The sequence below is a fragment of the Lontra canadensis genome, unplaced genomic scaffold (assembly GCF_010015895.1).
Source record: "Lontra canadensis isolate GAN:19392208 unplaced genomic scaffold, GSC_riverotter_1.0 scaffold30, whole genome shotgun sequence".
NCBI lineage: Eukaryota > Metazoa > Chordata > Mammalia > Carnivora > Mustelidae > Lontra > Lontra canadensis.
Genome location: NW_022631024.1, coordinates 11,312,106 through 11,332,802, shown reverse-complemented (window position 1 = coordinate 11,332,802; position 20,697 = coordinate 11,312,106). Strand labels below are relative to the sequence as shown.

The 20,697-nt window shown below is 37.8% G+C and overlaps 1 protein-coding gene across 9 annotated transcripts in view; it reads left to right on the top strand.

The window, feature by feature from the left end:
* The window catches only part of SCAI (suppressor of cancer cell invasion), a 129,895-nt gene that overhangs the window by 79,227 nt on the left and 29,971 nt on the right, over positions 1–20,697 (top strand). For 8 of the 9 annotated variants that reach the window (XR_004383676.1, XR_004383675.1, XM_032865839.1 and 5 more), the window contains 10 exons: positions 3,190–3,285; positions 3,847–3,933; positions 5,019–5,117; positions 11,492–11,588; positions 13,076–13,174; positions 13,301–13,453; positions 15,956–16,057; positions 16,311–16,412; positions 17,121–17,199; positions 18,844–18,943. Coding sequence is in view for 7 of the 9 variants with exons in the window: in XM_032865839.1 (XP_032721730.1) it covers positions 3,190–3,285; positions 3,847–3,933; positions 5,019–5,117; positions 11,492–11,588; positions 13,076–13,174; positions 13,301–13,453; positions 15,956–16,057; positions 16,311–16,412; positions 17,121–17,199; positions 18,844–18,943 (1,014 nt within the window). In the remaining 2 variants the exon portion in view is untranslated. The remainder of the gene's footprint in view (positions 1–3,189; positions 3,286–3,846; positions 3,934–5,018; positions 5,118–11,491; positions 11,589–13,075; positions 13,175–13,300; positions 13,454–15,955; positions 16,058–16,310; positions 16,413–17,120; positions 17,200–18,843; positions 18,944–20,697) is intronic. The other variant, XM_032865840.1, reaches the window with a different exon arrangement.

Here is a 20,697-nt window from a genome sequence, read left to right as displayed (position 1 = left end):
ACCAAGAATATTCAGCTTACTTAGTGAGATTAAACAAAGGATTGCTTTTATACTTGAAGGTTAAACTTAGGTTAAATGAGAGAATTTAAAGTCTCTTGTTTGGGGGCGCCTGGGTGGCTCAGATAGTTAAGTGTCTGCTAAGGTCATGATCCTAGGGTATTGGGATCGAGCCCCGTGTGGGGCTCCCTGCCCAGCAGGGAGTCTGCTTCTCCCTCTCCCTCTCCCTCTATGGTTCCCCCTGCTTGTTCTCTCTCACTCTCTCTGTCAAATAAATAAATCTTAAAAAAAAAAATAGAAGTCTCTCTTTTGGGGGTGCTTTGGTGGCTCAGTGGGTTAAGCATCCAACTTTTGATTTCAGCTCAGGTCATGATCTCAGGGTTGTTGGATTGAGCCCTGCATTGGGTTCCATGCTGGGTGTGAAGCCTTCTTAAGATTCTCTCTCTCTCTCTCTCTGCCTCTCCCCCCGAAGCTCACCCCCTTTTCTCAAAAGTGTGCACATTCTCTCTCTCTCTAAAAAAAAAGAAGTGTCTCTTTTTACCATGAAACATTTAAGTGTTTTCTCTATTTTAAGTATTTTCGTAGCCATTTGGGTTATAAGGGTCATTCTGAAATATGGCCTTTACTTCTTTGCTTAGTTGAAAATAGTGCTAGTGGTGATCAGAGGGTTATTGATTTAACTGAAGTTGTATTAGCATAGACAGGTAGATTAATGAAAAAGAATAGAGTCCCCAAACACAGCCATTTTGTCTGGCAACCCCAAATAGAAATGCTCAGGTACATTGGGATTCATTGTGCTATTTTCTACTTTTGTATATGTCTGAAACCTTCCAGCATAAAGAAAACTTTTAAGACATAACTTAAAAAAGGGGCACCTGGGTGGCTCAGTGGGTTAAGCCCCTGCCTTCAGCTCAGGTCATGGTCCCAGGGTCCTGGGATCGAGCCCTGCATCGGGCTCTCTGCTCAGCAGGGAGCCTGCTTCCCCCTGCCCCACTCTCTCTGCCTGCCTCTCTGCCTGCTTGTGATCTCTGTCTGTCAAATAAATAAATGGGCTCTTCAAAAAAAAAAAAAGAAAAAAAAGACAACTTAAAAAAATAAAGATACCTTTCACAAAAGTAATAAAAATATGAGACATTGTAATAATGTGAACCAATAATATTAGATCTTCATGCAAAACATTATAAAATTTCTTTAGTGCCTATTTTCAACATAAATGGAAAGAGGTACTAAAGAAATTTTATAATGTTTTGCATGAAGATCTAATATTATTGGTTCACATTATTACAACAGCCATAGCCACAGTTTTTTGAAACTTGCCTCTTTTTCTCTTCTAGAGGTTTTTACAGATACCTTGAGCTTATGAGGCTTCTGCAAGACAATTGGATCCTCAGGTCCTTCTCCCTGATCTAGCTTGTTCCAGTGAAAAAATACACTTGGGGCCACATTCATAGATTTATTCACAGGTTCTAAGGAAGGTTTTGCCCTGAGGATGAGACTCCATTGTTAGTGGTGTTTGTAGCCATCATTTCCCCATTGTATCTTTTACACTTACGCATGAGAAACTGTTCTTGCCATCCTGAAAGTTCTGGAACTGGTGGGTCATCACTTTTCCTTTTCAGCCCAGGTTGCAGCTAGTTCTTTTCTGAGTTCATCTCTTTTTCGTGTTTGTGAAGTGCCCCTAATAGCATCGGGGCTAGTAGCATACTTTTCCCAGCTTCTTTGTATAAATCCATATGTTCACTAGTCACTTTAACTGCTCTCCAAGTCATTGCAGGCAGATGCTGTTTTGCCTCTGTATTGTATGTGTCATCATTTTTCTAGCCTTCAGTGACAGTTTTGTGTTGCTCAGTTCCAATGCCAGTGTTACATATGTTATGTATTTGTTATGGCAATAGCCTTTTCCTGGTATCCATTTCTGTACTGGCTTTTCCTCAATGAGGCTGCTGTAACAGCTCCAACATTTTAGTGCCTCACTACAATAGAGATTATTTCTAGCTCCCGTGCTAGCTGTAAGTTGTCTGCAGTTCTAAGGCTCCATTAAATGGGTCTGACTCTGTGTTCCAGGCTAAGGAGCAGCCCTATCTTGGTCTTAGATTGGAGGGAAGTGAAAGTGGTGAACTGCGTAGTATCTCTCATGTCATCTTCTCAGACATGGCGTGGGTAACTTGTAATTATATTTCATTGGCCAGAGCAAGTCTTAAGGCCAGGCCCAGTGTTCATATGACAGGGAAGAATTTGCCTCTAAGGTGTGTGGTTTGAGTCACCAGACCCAAGGGCAGGGATGTATAGTTCACCTACAGAGAGAGGATAGAATAATGAAGAACAATAATACCACTTGCACATCCATTGCTAGATACGTTCCCTAAAGCAGCAGTGTTTTTCAGAGTGCTGAGTTCTTATGTGAAGATAATGAGATTCTAATATGAAGATAACATTTGGAAGCTATCAGTGCGTGAGTGACTACGAATAAGATCACCCCAGGAGAAGAACGAGAATGCTAGAAACCTCACGGGACAGTGTCTACAAAAGAGACTAAGAATGAACAGAGGTGGGGAGAAGCGTAGGAAAGAAGTAGTCCTGGACACTTACAGAACCATTTCTGCTCCAAAAATTACAACTTTTTATTTTTTTTTAATTTTTTAAAATTTTTATTTATTTATTTATTTTAAAAGATTTTGTTTATTTATTCGACAGAGAGATCACAAGTAGGCAGAGAGGCAGGAAGAGTGAGGGGGTGGGAAGCAGGCTCCCCGCTGAGCAGAGAGCCCGATGTGGGGCTCCATCTCAGGACCCTGAGATCATAACCTGAGCCAAAGGCAGAGGCTTAACCCACTGAGCCACCCAGGTGCCCCCAAAATTACAACTTTTTAAAAAAAGAAAGCCTGAGGGGCGCCTGGGTGGCTCAGTCGAAGGCAGATGCCTTCTGCTCAGGTCATGATCCCCGGGTCATGGGATCAAGCCCCACATCAGGCTTCCTGCTCGGCGGGGAGCCTGCTTCTCCCTCTCCCTTTCCCACTGTTTGTGTTCCCTCTCTCACTGTGTCTCTCTCTGTCAAATAAATAAAATCTTAAAAAAGAAAAAGAAAGCCTGAATGCAGATGCTTTAAATCTCTCTAGTTTATACCATCACGAGTCTTAATTTCCAAATAGCCTAGGAGTTTTAAAAGTAATACGTGTTTGTTTGTCATTACAGAGATTTGCCACAATATGGGCAGAAGCAGTGGCAGTCCTATTTTGGAAGAACTTTCGATGTTTACACCAAACTCTGGAAGTTCCAGCAGCAGCATCGGTAAAGGAATTTTACAGTTACAGGAGAGTGAAGGGCCAGTTTATGTTAGTTCCAGTTTTGACCTTTACTACCTCAGTACGCTTTATCTCTTGGTGCATTTTAATATAGTTCATCTTCATGACACAAAGGAAAATAAATAGATTTTTTTCCTATTAAGTTTTTAACATGTAATGTTATCATCTGATCTTTAAAGAGAGTGTTAAATCTGAAGTGGTTCAGATTAACATAGGTAGGCTTGATGCATGGTTTCATTCTAAAATAGGTGTTGTTTATTTGGTCAAAGCTGTTTTGGGGGGAGGTTGTTGCTTTTAATTTTCGTGAGCATAGCTCAAAGAAATTTCTTTTCATATTTCAGCATACTTTAGGTAGACATTTAATACATGCTTTTTTAATTTAATTGAATGATGTTGAAATCTCATGAAAAATTCATGAATTTGAATTCATGAATTCAGAATTTCATGCTGAATTGGGTGGTATTTTATCCTATTAAATTTACAGATTTGGTTATTTTTGGAATTTATAGTCTCTTATTTCTATTTTCTTATCTCCTATGTAAAACAGACAAGTCTTGGATAATCGGTATGGCTTGAAGCGGTGGCAAATAGGGGAAATTGCTTCTAAGATTGGGCAGCTATACTACCATTATTAGTAAGTGAATTACATATGGAAAAAATAAAGCATTGTCCTGATTTAAACACAGCATGCAGAAGTATGCATAATATACTTACTTGGTAGGAGGGAAAACTAAGGCATTACAAATGAACCCCAGATCGTAGTGATCAAAATAGTATTATGAAATGATCTTCCATAATCCAAGTAACATTATTTGCTTCAAAGGCTTGCCTTCCTAACAGTTCATTTGGGCAGACTCATTTATAACTTAAATGCTCGTGATCTTGGTTTGAGATAAATCATAAATATGAAATGAATTTATAGTTCTTAATGGCTTCACTTAAATCTTGATCATATCATAACTATGTGTTTGAATGAGTGGTTTTCGGGGGAATACTTTAAAACTCATATTTGTAGGACATATCTAAAAGGTTACATGAAGCAGATAAATCTCACTGATGATATGAGATCCTTAATGATGAGTCAAGGAAAGAAGATAATTCCTTTTCGGAATCTAAATCTCATTGAGTATTGGGTATACCATAAAAAGCTTGGACCATATGGAATTTCTTCCTCTTCCTGTCTCTTGGCACACCATCCAACATTCCCCCATTAAAATCACTCTTTCAGGTAGAATATTTTCTTAAGAAGTCTCTTGTAAAACTAAAAATGTTAAACAGAGAACCAGATTCATCAGCATCCTCTGAAGAGTAATACGGATTAGTCCATTTTTGAGTCCTATGAGAAACTGAAGAAATGAGCCAAAGGACAAGTGACTCTGTATGGATTTGGGGAAGGCCATGAAAGGTCTGGTGGAAAGATGTAACTGGGTGGAATGCTGTTTGGAGAATCCTTTCAAAGAATGAGAATAATGTGTACTTTGGATTGCCATCAAAAAAGGCTTGGGAGCAGTGGGGAGGTTTTTGTGTTTTGTTTTTTTTTTTACCTTTTCGTTATTTTTACCCATTGTAAGGGTATTAAGATTATTGCTTTGTTGATTGCAAATTTAGGATAGTCCTTCCCATCCCCTCGTGTAGAGGAATTGAGGAAGAATAAAACAAGTATTCATCATGAAGATTTTGAGACACTGTCAAATTTAAGGATTTTTTTTTTCCTCATAGCCTACGCACATCTGAGACCAGCTATCTGAATGAAGCTTTCTCCTTCTATTCTGCAATCAGACAGAGATCATATTATTCTCAAGTCAATAAAGAGGACAGGTATGCACCTACAATGTTTTTAGAGAGGAGATAAAACACTCAGAATTTTTAGCCTGTGTGGAAATTATGCAAAGAAGCACATATTTGTTTATAACTTTTATTAATTTAAATGGACTTTATTGAGCACCTTACAATATATTAGGCCTTCTGAAGCATACAGACCTATGTTACCTAAAAGCAATAAATTTCATAGATGTAACAACAGATGTCCTAGTACCTGGGAGAAATCAGAGCATGAAGGAGGGGTTGATTATTTCTTAATGAGAGATTGGAGACTCACAAAGTTTCAAAAAGAAATGAAACAATTCCAAAGTGAGGCTTAGTGGATAGCCTTTGTTCTTGTTATCCTGTATAATTTGAATTCATATACATTCAAAAGGCTGCTGACAGCTGTGGGTGGGACTAAAGAAAAGGCCACTAAAACTGTTTACATTGTCTTATATAAACTGGATATGTTACAGTGGTGTAGCTCCACTGTAAGAAAAAAAAAAATCACACAGAATTTATTCATTCCCGACGGTAATCTGTTGAGCCACATGTTTTGTATTTGGCAGTGGTATAGATGCTTGGGTGGGAGAAGAGAAAAGAAGAGAAGAAGGTTTACATGTGTTCTCTTTTCCTTTCAGAGGATTATCTCCTTATGGAAGTTACAGACATATTTGGGGTACAGGTAGACTGTGATATTATTAATTCCAGGGGAAGACATAATTGCTGAAGGAATCAGGGTTCAGCTGGAGAATTTCTGTTATTAGTATTCCAGGAATTGTTGGAAGAGAAAGCTCAGGCATAGAAGATCTGAATGTTCTCTCTACTGCCGGCAGCAGAGCTCACAGTTGTTATATAGTGAAAAGATTATATTCTCTTACCAGTAGACAAGAACATAATTTTGACATATTTTTCTAGAGAACACTTTATGGTTGGCTATCATAAAGCTTTCTGGCTAAACAGCAGTATTTTTTGGAAAGCCCCACTCCTGTAAATCCCCTTCATTCCCCAGCAGGTCTTGTTCAGGCTTGTGCAAAGGAGTTTGCTTGATACAACGAAGGCACGCAGTTGCTGGATTCTCCGTTTTCCCCAGAATCATCCCTGTGCTTCGTTCTTCCATCAAAAGTTCCATCAGTTACCTGCCTCTCCTTCAGATTTTCTCATGGCTTACCTCACTTATTCTCACTACAGATCTATTTCCTCAGAACCCCTCCCCCCAATTTTTGTATTCATATTGTACAATTTGAATTCATGGTGAGATAAATTTTATTTCTAAAAATATGCAAAGGGGCTATGTAATGAATATCTTTCAGTATGAAAATACATATAAGGAAAGAACCATTTTTTTTTAAAGATTTTATTTATTCATTTGAGAGAGAGACAGCAGGAGCAGGGGGAGGGGCAGAGGGAGAAGGAGGAGCAGGCTCCCTGATGAGCAGGAACCCTGTGCAGGGCTGGATCCCAGGACCTGGAGATCAGGACCTGAGCCAAAGGCAGACATTTAACCAACTGAGCCACCCAGGTGCCCCAAGGAAAGAACCATTTTAAGCAATAATGAAATACCTTGTATAATTCACTCTTCTGCATTTTCTAATTCGCTCAAAGGGAAATTGGCCCTTTGGCTTAAAACCAGTTTCCTTTATTAAAATCCTTTTCTATCCTAATAGCAAATACCCCATATGAATGATTTTCCTGTGCTGCCTCCTAGAGCAAGGCAGATGAACAGAGGTAGGATTGATTATTTATTTATTTATTTATTTATTTATTTATTTGAGGTAGGATTATTTATAACCAGTATGACAAATCTCTTGCCTGAGGCCACTAAATTAGAATGAAAGGACGATCCATATACAAAATCTTGACCTTGTTCCCTGTACCTTAGGAAGGATGATTTTGGTAGGTAAGACAGCCAAGGTAGTTTGCTAATAGATCCTAAAATGAACAGCCGGTTTAGCATAATACCCTCTAGTTCCATCCATGTCTTTGCAAATGGCAAGATTTCATTCTTTTTTTGATGGCTGGGTTATATTCCATTGTATTAATAAAATAAGATGAAAACTGAGAGGGAGGCAAACCATAAGAGACTCTTAAGTCTAGGAAATAAACTGAGGGTTGCTGGGCATTAGGAAGGCACTTGATACAAGGAGCATTGGTGTTGCATGAAACTCATGAATCACTAAATTCTATTCCTGAAGTTAATAATACAGTATATGTTAACTAAATTGAATTTAAATAAAAAATAAAATAAAGTGAACAGCTGGTTGATTAAAACTAAGAGAGTATTGCACAATTTCGTAGTTCCTTTAAAAGCAAAAATCTCTCCTCAAAGGGGCAAGTTCTCTCTGCATTGTCTCAGTACCTAAGGACTGTGTTAGAGCCAGAAGGAATGGTACATTCCAGCGATCACCAAGAGCAACACATGAAAATGTCTCATTCCATCATCATCGTGTTTAGTAGGGGAGATGTTACTGCATAATCATTTGCCCTGGGAGCCACTGACCCTGGCTTTGCAAATGGCTGAGGCTGACCTGGTCAGAGTTCAATGTGGAGAGGAAGAAGTTTCTGAGTACGCAGAGGTTGGGGCCATGTGGCAGTTTGCCACATGGGAAGACTGTTTCTCGGGCAAATGTATAGAGGTCAGTATCTTAGAAGTAGTGGGCCTGGCAGGCTGGACAAAGCTACAGCTCTGGAGTACCAGAAGAACTTTGTCAGGAGAATCATGATGTCAGCTGTTGGGGTGACATAATGGACTTTTTCCATCATGGGAACCTTGAATCTAATCTTGAGGACCTTCTAGTAGTGGTGTGTGTCGGGAGGACTTGAAGTGGACCTTCCTGCTGTGGTTCATAGGATATTTTCCTTCTGCAGTTTGATGTGTTTTCAGACAGTGGGGCTGTGGGCTATTGAGGTTTTTGGGGCTTGACTGGGGTAGCCTCTCGTGTGTATGAATGGATAGCCCTGACTTATTTACCTGCCCTCTGCTCAGTTCGACGCAGTGGTTTCCACAACAGAACACATCCATCTACTGCTGTGTGTTCATGTAATACAGGGATGGCACGGCTGTTTGGGAACTGTCTGCTAGCTTAGGATCCTTTTTACATTTTTGAAGTGCAGTGAAAAAAAGAAAAGGTAGATACACTATGAGCACCGTATGTGCCTACAAAGCCTAAAACATTTACTGTCTGGCCATTTGCAAAAATTTGCCAATGCCTGGTTCAATATGTGTTTGTGTAATCTGTGTTACATAATTGTGTGATATGATACAAATCCACAGAACCTGTTTTATCTTTATCAAAAAATTAAAGGAATTTGCTTATTAATATTTCAGCTATGAATGAACATCATCCTCCTACAAATTTTCCTCCTGTTTGAATTCCACTTTGTTAATGTGGTAGGCTAAACAATAAAAAATAACTGCATCCAAAATAACCTAGAGATGCTGGATAAACAGATCAACTGTCTTTTTTTTTTTTTTTAAGGTTTCATTTATTTATTTATTTATTTATTAGAAAGAAAGAGATGGTGAGCTAGAGCATGAGCAGGGAGAAGAGGGGAAAGCAAGCTTCCCACTGACCAGGGAGCCCCACATGGGGCATGATCCCAGGGCCCTAGGATCATGACCTGAACTGAAGGCAGATGCTTAACCCACTGAGCCACCCAGGTGCCCCTCAGCCTTCCTTTTAAATGGACAGTTTAGCTGTAAAGAAAGTAAGGGGAATCCTCAGGTCATTAACCCTGTGACCAGTGCCAGGACAACCTTGTAGGAGGGTGGTTAGTTCTGGTGATGTAAGAGAACGACTATGGATTTCTTCAGAAAGAGGAAAATTGAAACTGGAAGGAAGAGGTAATTTACAAGGATTGGTAAGAAAAAAGTTATCCCTGTGTTTCCTAAAATATCAAAGGCTTCATAAGACAGTGGTCATTATATTAATGGCTAATTGAGGTTATTGAGATAAAATGGGGCCAAATTCTGGACAACAATAACATGAAAGAAGAAAGTAAAGAACTAAACCATACCGATAACATCCATTTATCATCCAGAAGAAGCTTAGAGTCAGTAAAGTTTGCTTATTAAAATATTAACAAAAATAGGGGCACCTGGGAGGCTCAGTGGGTTAAGCCTCTGCCTTCAGCTCAGGTCATGATCTCAGGGCCCTGGGATCGAGACCCGCATGGGGCTCTCTGCTCAGCAGGGAGCTTGCTTCCCCCTCTCTCTCTCTGCCTAGCTCTCTGCCTACTTGTGATCTCTCTCTCTCTGTCAAATAAATAATCTTTTTTAAAAAATTAAAAAAATAAATAATTAACAAAAATATTTTAAAGAACATAAAGAAAATGTATAACTTCAAAACAGGTAGAGGGGAAGAAAGTAAAAAATAAAATTATGATGTATGATCTTTATAATAAAATCTAGGAAAGGAATACACACTAAAGTATAATTAGCACAAAAGACTAAAGTAGAAATAAGTACAAGTACATTGGTACTCATAGTAAATGAAAGTGATCTAAACTTCCTAATAAAAGTCAGAGATTATCAGTATGCCTTTTAAAGGAAAATCCAATAATATAAGTGTTTATAAGAGATCCTCCAAAGATACAAGGTACAGGAAAAGATAAAATAGATAGCAGAGGGAAGAAATGCCACTATATTTAAGGCAGGGAGCATTATTAAAGATAGAGGTTTACTTCATACTGGTACAAGGAACAACTCAAAAAAAAAAATTCTAAACTTGGATATGCCCAATAATGTAATATTATAGTAAGCAAAAAGTGGCATATTTTATGGAAGAAATTGATAAATGATCCAATCAATATACAAGAAGATTTTTCATATACCATATTTAATCATTTATCAAGAAAACCAAAAACTGGGGCACCTGGGTGGCTCAGTGGTTAAGCCTCTGCCTTCGGCTCGGGTCGTGATCTCAGGGTCCTGGGATCGTGTCCTGTATCAGGCTCTCTGCTCAGCGGGGAGCCTGCTTCCCCCTGAATGTGATCTCTGTCTGTCAAATAAATAAATAAAATCTTTAAAAAAAAGAAAACCAAAAACTGAGGTTTGAATAACATAATTAAAAACTTGTTCTAATGTGCTTAAAACTCCAACAATACGCAAATGCACATAATTTTCAAGCTTAAATGAAACTTGTGAAATTGACTTAAACCTGACATAAAACACATTTCAATGATTTTCAAGTGTAGGATGTCTAACCATGGTCCAGTGCCATTAAAAATTAAGAATGACAACATAATTTTTAAAAAATCAATAAATATATCAATTAGTAGACACCTTTCTAAATAATTCATGGGTCAAAGAGGAATTTTTACAAATTTTCTCATGGAAAACGTCCAGCATATAAAAAATATGCTGTTGTAAGATTATTACAATTGTAACGGAGGCTGTGGAAATCGGAAATACCGAGTTTGAGTTGATAAGGGATGAGTATAAAGGGTCAAGTGTGAAGAGGTACAATATTGATGGTAAATAGCCTTTGATCATTTACTCGTAGCAACCACTAAAAGAATAGTAAGGAAAGAGGTATAAGTAGGAAACTGACAGAGGACATAAAATAGAGCAGTAAAATATATTTGATGAGCTGGAAAGAAAGCAAGAAAGGAGCACTAGAAAACAAATACAGGATGGGCAAATAGAAAACAGACAGCCCAGTGGGAGATGCAAACCCAACCAAAGTAACAGATAAAATGTAAACGGTCCAACTTCCTGAGTCTGTGAGGCAGAGACTGTCTGGATAAAAAAAGCTAACTAAATATTGCCTACAAAATACCGGCTAACGTGAAAAGACACAGGTACTTGAAAGACGAGGATACAAGATATGGCATACAAGCAGTAAGCATAAGAAAACTGGGTTTGATTATATTAATACCAGAAAATAAGATTTCAAAACAAAAAATGTTCTTCCTGGAACTCTTTTCACCTCCTATTTTCCTTCGGTTGTCTTCTTCTACCACAACATCACTCTCGCTAGGAACCCTCCTCTGTGGGCTCAGATAGCATCCTTTAGTCTTCCTGTTGTTGTATTTATTCTGTCATTGTGTTTATCTGTATACACTATGTTGTAGGTAGCTTCCTGTCTCTGAGATTTGTGAAGAGGGGGCCATGTCTGTAGTTTGTTTTAATCATTCTTCTAGCAGAGTGCCTAAGGCATTTAAGTTTCCCGTGGGTATTTGTTTAATGAATGAATATATGAATGAAAGTAAGGAATCTATGAGTAAGGAACGTGTTTAAATGCGACTATAGGTTATGTGCAGAAATAGTTGTAACTGTGCAAAATAATATCTAAAAGAGTTTAAAAGCTGCCAGAGAGCTGGAAAAATCAAAGAGCGTGTTTTCTTTTTTGAGTCTAATGAGTTAACTTCCTCTTTCTCTGCCATAGACCTGAGTTGGTTGTTAAGAAGCTACGATACTACGCAAGGTTTATTGTAGTTTGTCTTCTGCTTAACAAAATGGATGTTGTGAAGGATTTGGTGAAGGTAAGTGTGCTTTAAAATTGTTAAAATCCTAGGCTGTAATTGTGTATGGATAATTTTGTTTCTCAAAAGTAGACTTAAAAAAGTAGGGTAAAAAATAATTTTAATATATTTAAAACAGTACAGCATTCAAAGTATAGTAGCTTTGGACAAGGGCAGTGCTAAAAGGATTTTCCTGCTCTCTCCATATTTCTGATACAACTAGCCAGAGATATTTCTCTTAATTCCTTGCTTTTGTCCCTTAAGCATGTTTTACATTTCACCACCCATCAATGGGTGGTCGAGAAATGCAAACCAAAGGTAAAATACTTGGTTTAAGAGAAAATAATTGGGGCACCTGGGTGGCTCAGTGGGTTAAGCCGCTGCCTTCGGCTCAGGTCATGATCTCAGGGTCCTGGGATCGAGTCCCACATCGGGCTCTCTGCTCAGCAGAGAGCCTGCTTCCCTCTCTCTCTCTCTCTGCCTGCCTCTCTGCCTACTTGTGATCTGTCTCTGTCAAATTAATAAATAAAATCTTAAAAAAAAAAAAAAAGCTTAAAAAAAAAAAAAGAGAAAATAATTGAAAAGTTAGGTCAAGAATAAGCATATAATGTTTTACAAAGGTATTGTGAATGAGTTTTGGTCTTCCCATCCTTTTGCTCTGTCTGCCTCACTCTCCTTCATTAGCTGAGGTAATTAGGAGGTAACCGTACCCAAAATTCACTCCATATCTGTAGTTACTGCATACCCCATTCTGGTTGCACTCTGTATTTAGTCAGTCCTTCCAGTGGTGTGCTTCCTAATTTTTGGTACTCAACTAGAACATGCTAGTTTTTTGTGGGTTTTGTGTGTGTGTGTGTGTGTGTGTGTGTGTGTTTTATTTGAACAAGAGAGAGAAAGAGTACAAGTAGGGGAAGGGGCAGAGGGATGGGGGACCTGAGCAGGAACCCCCGCCTCCCCATGCAGGGCTCGATCCCAGGACCCGAAGGTCATGACCTGAATCAAAGGCAGACGCATAACCCATTGAGCCACCCAGGCGCCCCAGAACATGTTAGTTTTGCCAGGTCCTTCTCTGTCTTCTTCCATCTCTAGTTGCTAATAAGACTCTTCCCAAAACACACTATGATATAAATCCAATGAAAATCATCTAGACAGTCTTCATTTTTTTCCAAGTATTAAAAATTGGGGGTTTTACTTCTAAGAATCTTCTTTTAATAAATTAAGTGTTGATGTAGCATTGATTAAATATGAGTTACTCTGGATCTCTATGAAGATCTTACTGGTGTGTATTATTCTGGAGTCTTAAAGCAAAATAAAGCAGTTTTCTTTGTTTTTGGCTATAATTGGTACTATTATATTGGGACTATTTGGCTATAAATGGGACTATATGTTGATAATAATCAAGCTTCTTAACTATATCAATTTCTGTAAAGAATATGGTATAATATAGCAACCTATTTTTATGTGTATTTTTCCTATAATCATTTTTCTTTGTGATATTTTAAAATTAGGAATTGTCAGATGAAATTGAAGACTATACTCACCGCTTTAATACAGAAGATCAAGTGGAGTGGAACCTGGTGCTTCAAGAAGTAGCAGCTTTCATTGAGGTCAGCTTTTGACAAGGATGATTGTGTAATCACGGATAATAGGCATTTTTACTGTGTGTATATATCACACAATATATACTGACATTGTGTCTTGTCTATCAACTACTTACTGCTTTTTTTCTCCAGGCGGACCCAGTGATGGTACTGAATGATGACAATACCATTGTTATCACATCTAATCGCCTCGCTGAAACAGGAGCCCCGTTGCTGGAACAGGGCATGATTGTGGGACAGTTGTCTCTGGCTGACGCACTCATTATTGGTAATTGCAATAACCAGGTAAAGTATGGTGAAGGAATTATACTAAAAATTCACTTAGAAAAATAATGCTTTCCTATTATTAAAGAATTATAGATTTTTATTACACAATGACTTTCCTTATAAATATCCTAAATCCATTTGTGAGGAAATGGTTAATTCAATTATGCCATGTCCGTATGGACGGTATTACAGACATTTATAGGTTTAGGATTTTTCATTGCAGAGGTAGACACACTCATGGTATGGTAAGTGAAAATAAACTTGGAATAGAGCTGTGTAAACAGAATTATTTCACATATGTTAAAATGTCTGTATGCATATATGTACAGGCAAAAAGACTAGGAGGAAATTTACCACTCCTAAAGGGTTTATCTCTGGGTAACAGAATGATAGGTGATTTATTTTCTGCTGTTTTAAAGCTTAACTTTATTTAAAATTTTTTTAAAGATTTATTCATTTATTTTGAGAGAGAGTATGTGTGAGCAAGCAGGAAGGGCAGAGGGAGAGGAGAGAGAGAATCTGCAGCGGACTCCCCACTGAGTGTGGAGCCCCCACGCAGGGCTCAAGCCCACGACCCTGAAATCACAACGTGACCTGAAACCAAGAGTCAGACGTTTAACCAACTGAGCCTCCCAGGCACCCCTATTTTCTTCTTTATAACTTTCTAAATCCGCATATTACTTTTACAGTCAGACAAAGGGAGGAAGAATTATTTTTAAGTATATTCATCACAGCCAATATAAAATATTTTTTCATGATAGAATAGTTCCACGATGGTAAGGATTTAATGTACTAGAAATGTAAATTTACTGGAAATTATGGAATATCAGAAATGTGTCCAGTGAATACATTTTTTTGTATGCATTATTTACACAAGTTTAAATATTGGATCCTTCCCGCACACCTTTCATTTTTGTTATTGGTAACTTTTTCTAGTATTTCTCCAATTTTGACTTTAAAAGCTATTAATTTGCAGGATGCTTGGGTGGCTCAGTTGGTTAAGCGGCCCCCTTCAGCTCAAGTCATGATCCCGGGGTCCTAGGATCCAGTCCCGTATTGGGTTCCCTGCTCAGCAGGGAGTCTGCTTTTCCCTCTGCCTGCTCTGCCTCCTGCTCCCTCTGCTTGTGCTCTCTGTGACAAATAAATAAATAAAATCTTTTTTAAAAGAGCAATTAATTTGCAAATTTAATTTAAATTAAAAAATTGCTTGCTTATGGTCAGAAGACATTAACAGTGTCTCCAGTAGAGACAACCAGATGGCCAACAGACACATGAAAAGATGCTCAACATCACTCATCATCAAGGAAATGTAAATCAAAACCAAAATGAGATATTCCTCCCTTCACATCAGTCAGAATGGCTAAATTAAAAAAACTCAAGAATCAACAAATGTTGGCAAGGATGTAGAGAAAAAGGAACCCTCTTGCACTGTTGGTGGGAATGCAAACTGGTGCAGCCACTGTGGAAAACAGTGTGGAGGTTCCTCAAAAAGTTAAAAATACAGAACTACCCTATGATCTAGTAATTGCAGTACTGGGTATTTACCTCAAAAATAAAAAAACACATATTCAAAGGGATACATGCACCCCTATGTTTGCTGTAGGATTATTTCTAGCCAAACTGTGGAAGCAGCCCAAGTGTGCACTGATAGATGAATGGATAAAGAAGAGGTTCTCTGTCTCTCTCTCTCTGTGTATATCTGTATAATGGAATATTATTCAGCCTTAAAAAGCCGTGAAATCTTGCCATTTGCAACAACATGGGTAGAGCTAGAGAGTATAATGCTAAGCAAAGTAGGTCAGAGAAGGACAAATACCATAGGATTTCACTTATATGTAGAATTTAAGTAACAAAACAAATGAGCAGAGGGAAAAGAGAGACAAACCAAGAAACAGACTCTTAACTGTAGAGAAAAACTGATGGTTACCTGAGGAGAGACAGGTAGGAGGATGGGTGATATAGGTGATGGGGATTAAAGAGTACACTTAGCATGATTTAAAAAAAAAAAAAAATGTTTTTTTTAAAACAACACATTGCCTCCCTGAAGTTCTATAGACGTTTTATTCAAAACTGAGATGGCTGCACCCTTAAACATCATATAGAGCCAAAATGTATTGATGAGGTTTTGAAATATGGCCATAGCCATTTTCTAGCAGGCTGTTTTGCCAAAAGTTAGCATGTTTTGAAGGACCTAATGTAGGTCTTTTTGTTTAGATGACTGCTTTTCATGTTTCTGAAAATACCTGAGGAAGTTGATGGATTGACAGAAATATAAATAAATGGAGAGATACGTGGTAACATAAATAAAGAAAATGTTAATGGTATAGGATCTAGGTGATGCGCTCTGGGTATTACTGTACAATTCTTTTAGTTTTCTGTCTTTGGAAATGTTTTATAATAAAACACTGGGGAATAAAATTATCCAATGTCATCAAGTACGCATGAATGTCAGAGGTACTATGATGGTCAGAGGCTTCTGGGTCTGTGTTGCATTCATGGTCAGGTTTGTTTTCCTTGCAGGTTAAGTTTAGTGAACTAACTGTGGACATGTTCCGGATGTTACAAGCCCTGGAAAGGGAGCCAATGAACTTAGCCTCCCAGATGAATAAACCAGGAATGCAGGTGATCTTCTCTCTACATTTGCAATTTCAGTAACACTGTTTCTGCCTCTGCTCCTCAGGGAATGCTGTTACTCAACAAATGCTATGCATGTAAATAGAGAATTCTCTTGAGATACAGGAGAGATAAGTACAATAATAGTAACATGGAGTAAAAAAAAAAAGCTATTTGATGAAGAGGATCATAAAAAAAGGCATTGATAATTCATCAGTCAAATACAGCTCGTATGTGTCTTGTTTTCTGTGTGTAAATATAGGAATCGGCTGATAAGCCTACCAGACGAGAAAACCCCCACAAGTATCTGCTCTACAAACCAACCTTCAGTCAACTATACACATTCTTAGCAGCATCTTTTAAGGTATATATGATCCAATACTCTTTACTATATGAGAAAAGTGTGCCCTGAGTAAAATCTGAGAGTCACTCTTTTCTTTGAATCTTTGAGTCAAGAATTTTGATGAAATATGAAATTGAAAACTGCTTCAGAATATCTGATCACATCTATTTGGAACAGAAATTGCTTATCATGTTATGACTCTTCCTTACCGTTAATTAACGAGAATACGGACTAATCATCATTCTCCTTTCTCCAGGTTTTATTACTAAAGTACTTTGGGCATAATGGTCAGATTGCACAGGCATGTTGTGTGCTCAGGGAGCTCTGGGGAGCACTGTGGCCATCTGAAGGTCTGAAAGAACTGTGAGAAGTAGGGGATTCCTGCCAGCGCTTATGCAGAGAAAGCCATGGGCAGGAGTTGGTCTTTTAGACCTATGGCCGGGATCCTTACTTCTCCATTTCAAGGTTTGCAGAGACCATTCTCTAAATGACAAGGTTTTCGAAGCAGAGAATGAATTCAAAACTTTGGGCAATAGTAATAGATTATTGATTTGTAATGATTCTTTGTTGCCTGAGCAGTTATGAGTTGGAACCTGCAAGAGTGCTTGAACTCCTGGAGAAGATGGCATTACGTTGAACTAGGTTCTTATTGTCCCTTTAACTTGAAAATGTCAGGATGTTCAATGAAACCGTTTGTTGTTTGGTGTATGTGATTTTCTTTAATTGCAGGAACTGCCCGCCAATAGTGTGCTTCTGATTTACCTGTCAGCCACTGGCGTCTTCCCCACAGGTCGTGCTGATAGTGAAGGTACAATAAAGGAATGCTCCCTGTTGTGAGCAGGGCTTGAATTCTCTTTATTTTCTACAAGACGATGGCCCGTAGCCCACAGACCATCCCAAGCTTTCCAGAGAGGCTTCCATATTTGAAACCTGGTCCTTTTGATGAATTGGCAGTCTTGTAGATACCCCTATCTGCTTTATTTAAGTTGCAATATTATACTTTGAAGTCCACAGATCACCAGCAAATTCGAATACTAAATGCATGCCTCACTATCAAGTTTGCCAAAGGCACATATATATTTAAATATATATGGAATAACCAAGCCTCCTGTTCTGCTTCACATCACTGAGTTTTTCTGGGCCTTTAGGGCAAAGGGAAATCTGGTTAGCGGCTTCATTGTGGCTAAAAGTCTTGGTAGAAATTAATGCACTCTTGTAACTGTGAAAGTTCAAGTCCTTGTCATGATTTTGTTTCTGTCCTTTTTTTGGTTTTTATGGATTCAACCTGAAGAATATTGGGATGCTGTTTCAGAATCAAAACTTAAAACTATCCAGAATATATGAGTCCAGAATATAAGAAATTGATCAGAATAGATGAGTAACATGGATGTAAATTAGGAAATTAAGTCTTTGGACAAAAAAAATTTTTTTTTTCTTAACATTATTAACATTTTCCTCTTCATCTGTTTGTTGAAATTTGCATTCCTTTATACAATGCATGTCCCTGCCATCTTCCTTGCATGACTTATAGGTCCTCTTAAAGTGTAAAATGAAAAAGAAGCAAAATGAATCTGAGTCTTTTCATTGCAGTGATTCTTAAGCAATAAAATGTAACAGTGTTAAAAGTGACACGATCATAAATTGCTTTAAATTTTTTGGTAATCAAGTTAGTAATTTTATTTGTAAATAATTATTTCTTTGTTTTTAAACATGTATTGTTGAATCTATGCCCCCATTTTGACATACTGATCTTATTTAACTTTTTCAAAGTATAACAGGTACTAACTAAATGGCCCTTTGAGAGAGATGATTCCTAACATCCCACAGTTACAGTTCATTTAGATAAGCGTTCAGCTAAGCAGTGTGACCAGTAGAAAAGGCTGACTTCAAAACCAAAAGTACAGTGCTAACATAATAGAGACAATAACAGATGTTTTTCACACACTGAAATTTGGCATTTCTTTTCTAAAAATGAAGTTTTTGCAATGAGAATTTTCAAGTCCCCCTCAAAATTTTCCCTAAATTTTATAATTAGTGGCTCACTTAGAATTACATTTAAGAAATTATTAGGACTTAATTCTGCAACTTTCTTTCTTAGATAATTTGATTGAATTTGAGATATAATTTTGCTTGAAATATAAAGATCATATTGAACATCCCAGATCTCCATCCCTTTTACTACCCAGAAAAATGGGGTACAGTAGATTCTTGTCTTGTTTCTCATTTTATTCTGTTTGAAGAACTGATGAATAATTAAATGACTTTTTAAAATGTTGAAACAGGCAACATGCTGAAATCATTTAAATACTGCATTAAACTAGAATGTTAAATTTCAAAGTGGTTAAAATGTTTTGTAATTGTCTTCCATTTGTATCAGTAAGAGATTCATATGAGCGTCAGATCAGTATCATTCTCCAACTGAAGTCTAGGATTCTTCCCTTTGTTTTTATAGGTCCTTATGATTTTGGAGGGGTACTTACTAATAGTAACCGAGATATTATAAATGGAGATGCCATCCACAAACGAAATCAGTCCCACAAGGAAATGCACTGGTATGTATTCTGGTGTCTCTCCCTGTTATAAAAATTATAGTTCTGTCTTAGAAAATACTAAGTAAATTGGGGAGTTTTTTCTAGTACTGGAAATACTCCCTCAGGCTACTATTAAGAACACTTACTTGGGTTCTAGCAATATTTCAGGCTCTGAGTGTCCTAGGAAATTAGAATTTTTGGCTGACATTCATTTTTAAAATTTTCATTGAGTATTATATTTCAGGTCCTGTTCAATCATTGGGGATTTGTCAGTAGAATTACATTCAAGTTGGAAGAAACTGTACATGTATACATAAATAGTATGTACATAAATAGTATGTCAGAACATGATACATGTTAACATTAATACAGGCTTTTTTTTTTTTTTTTAAGTTTATTAGAGAGAGAGTGAGCCAGAGAGAACTTGAGTGGGGGAGGGGTCGAGGAAGAGGGAGATGCAGACTCCCAGCTGAGCAGGGAATCCGTTTCGGGACTCCATCCCAAGATTCCAGGATCATGACCTGAGCTGAAGGCAGACCCTTAACCAACTGAGCCACCGAGGCGCCCCCAATACAAGCTTTTTAAAATACGGTTCTTTTGGTTTGATATAGTATAAATGAACTTAGTTGTATCATTTCAAGTAAATTTCACCATGAAAGTTTGCTGTTTTTCTAAATACAGCACATTCATTGCTTGGGCCATTATTGGCTCTAGACTCTCTCCAGCTGAGGGATAGCCGTCTGGTTATAAAGGAGACTGGACTTGTATGAAACTGCATTTCGAATAGCACTTTACAGAAAAATGTTAACTGTTCATATTAAAGAATGAGGGAAGGAGGGCAGGAAGGGAGGTGTTTCAAATTATGTTTATAATATCTAACAGTCCTCCAAGTCATACATTGGTGCTGTCATTGACCTTGGTCATAAATGATTTATATTTGAAAAACTCATATTCGAAACCCATTAAGGTTTGATGATGTTGCTCATTGACACATCATTTTATTTATATTTACATTATATTAAGATTTTATACATACGTTGTCTGGTAGGCCATGAGAAAGAGAGGATACACACCAAAATTGTGACCTTGTTTAGTAGCGGTTCTCAAATGTTTGTTATTGGACTTCAGACCTTGGGGACAGTGGGTCTTCTGTGGGCCAGTGAATCTGTATGTTTAACAAGCACCCCAGCTGATCCTGATGCAAATATCCAGAGGAATCATAATGGATAGTAAAAGGGGAGCCTCTACTTAGTATATGTAATATTAAATTGTAGCATGATGTATTAAGAATCTTTAAAATAAATGAAGATTTTTAAAAGACTCACTGCAGTACAAATCTGGTTGTGTTAGCACATTATGTTTTCAGAACATTTTCTTAGAAGGAGTTTTTCTTTTTAATTTTATTTATTTATTTTACAGAGAGAGAGATCACAAGTAGGCAGAGAGGCAGGCAGAGAGAAAGGGGGAAGCAGGCTCCCTGCTGAGCAGAGAGCCCGATGCAGGGCTCGATCCCAGGACTCTGAGATCATGACCTGAGCTGAAGGCAGAGGCTTTAACCCACTGAGCCACCCAGGTGCCCCAGAAGGAACTTATTTTAAACAAGCACCTACATGCTGACTTGTGAGGTTTTCCTGTTTTATGTTTAGTCCATCATTAAATCTGTAGACTTCTCTTTAGCTTGAATGTTCCTGAATAATTGTTCTCTCTGAATATTTTTCCATCTAAAACTGCTAACTTGTCTCTTCCAGTCGATATAGGCATGTTTCGTCTTTTGC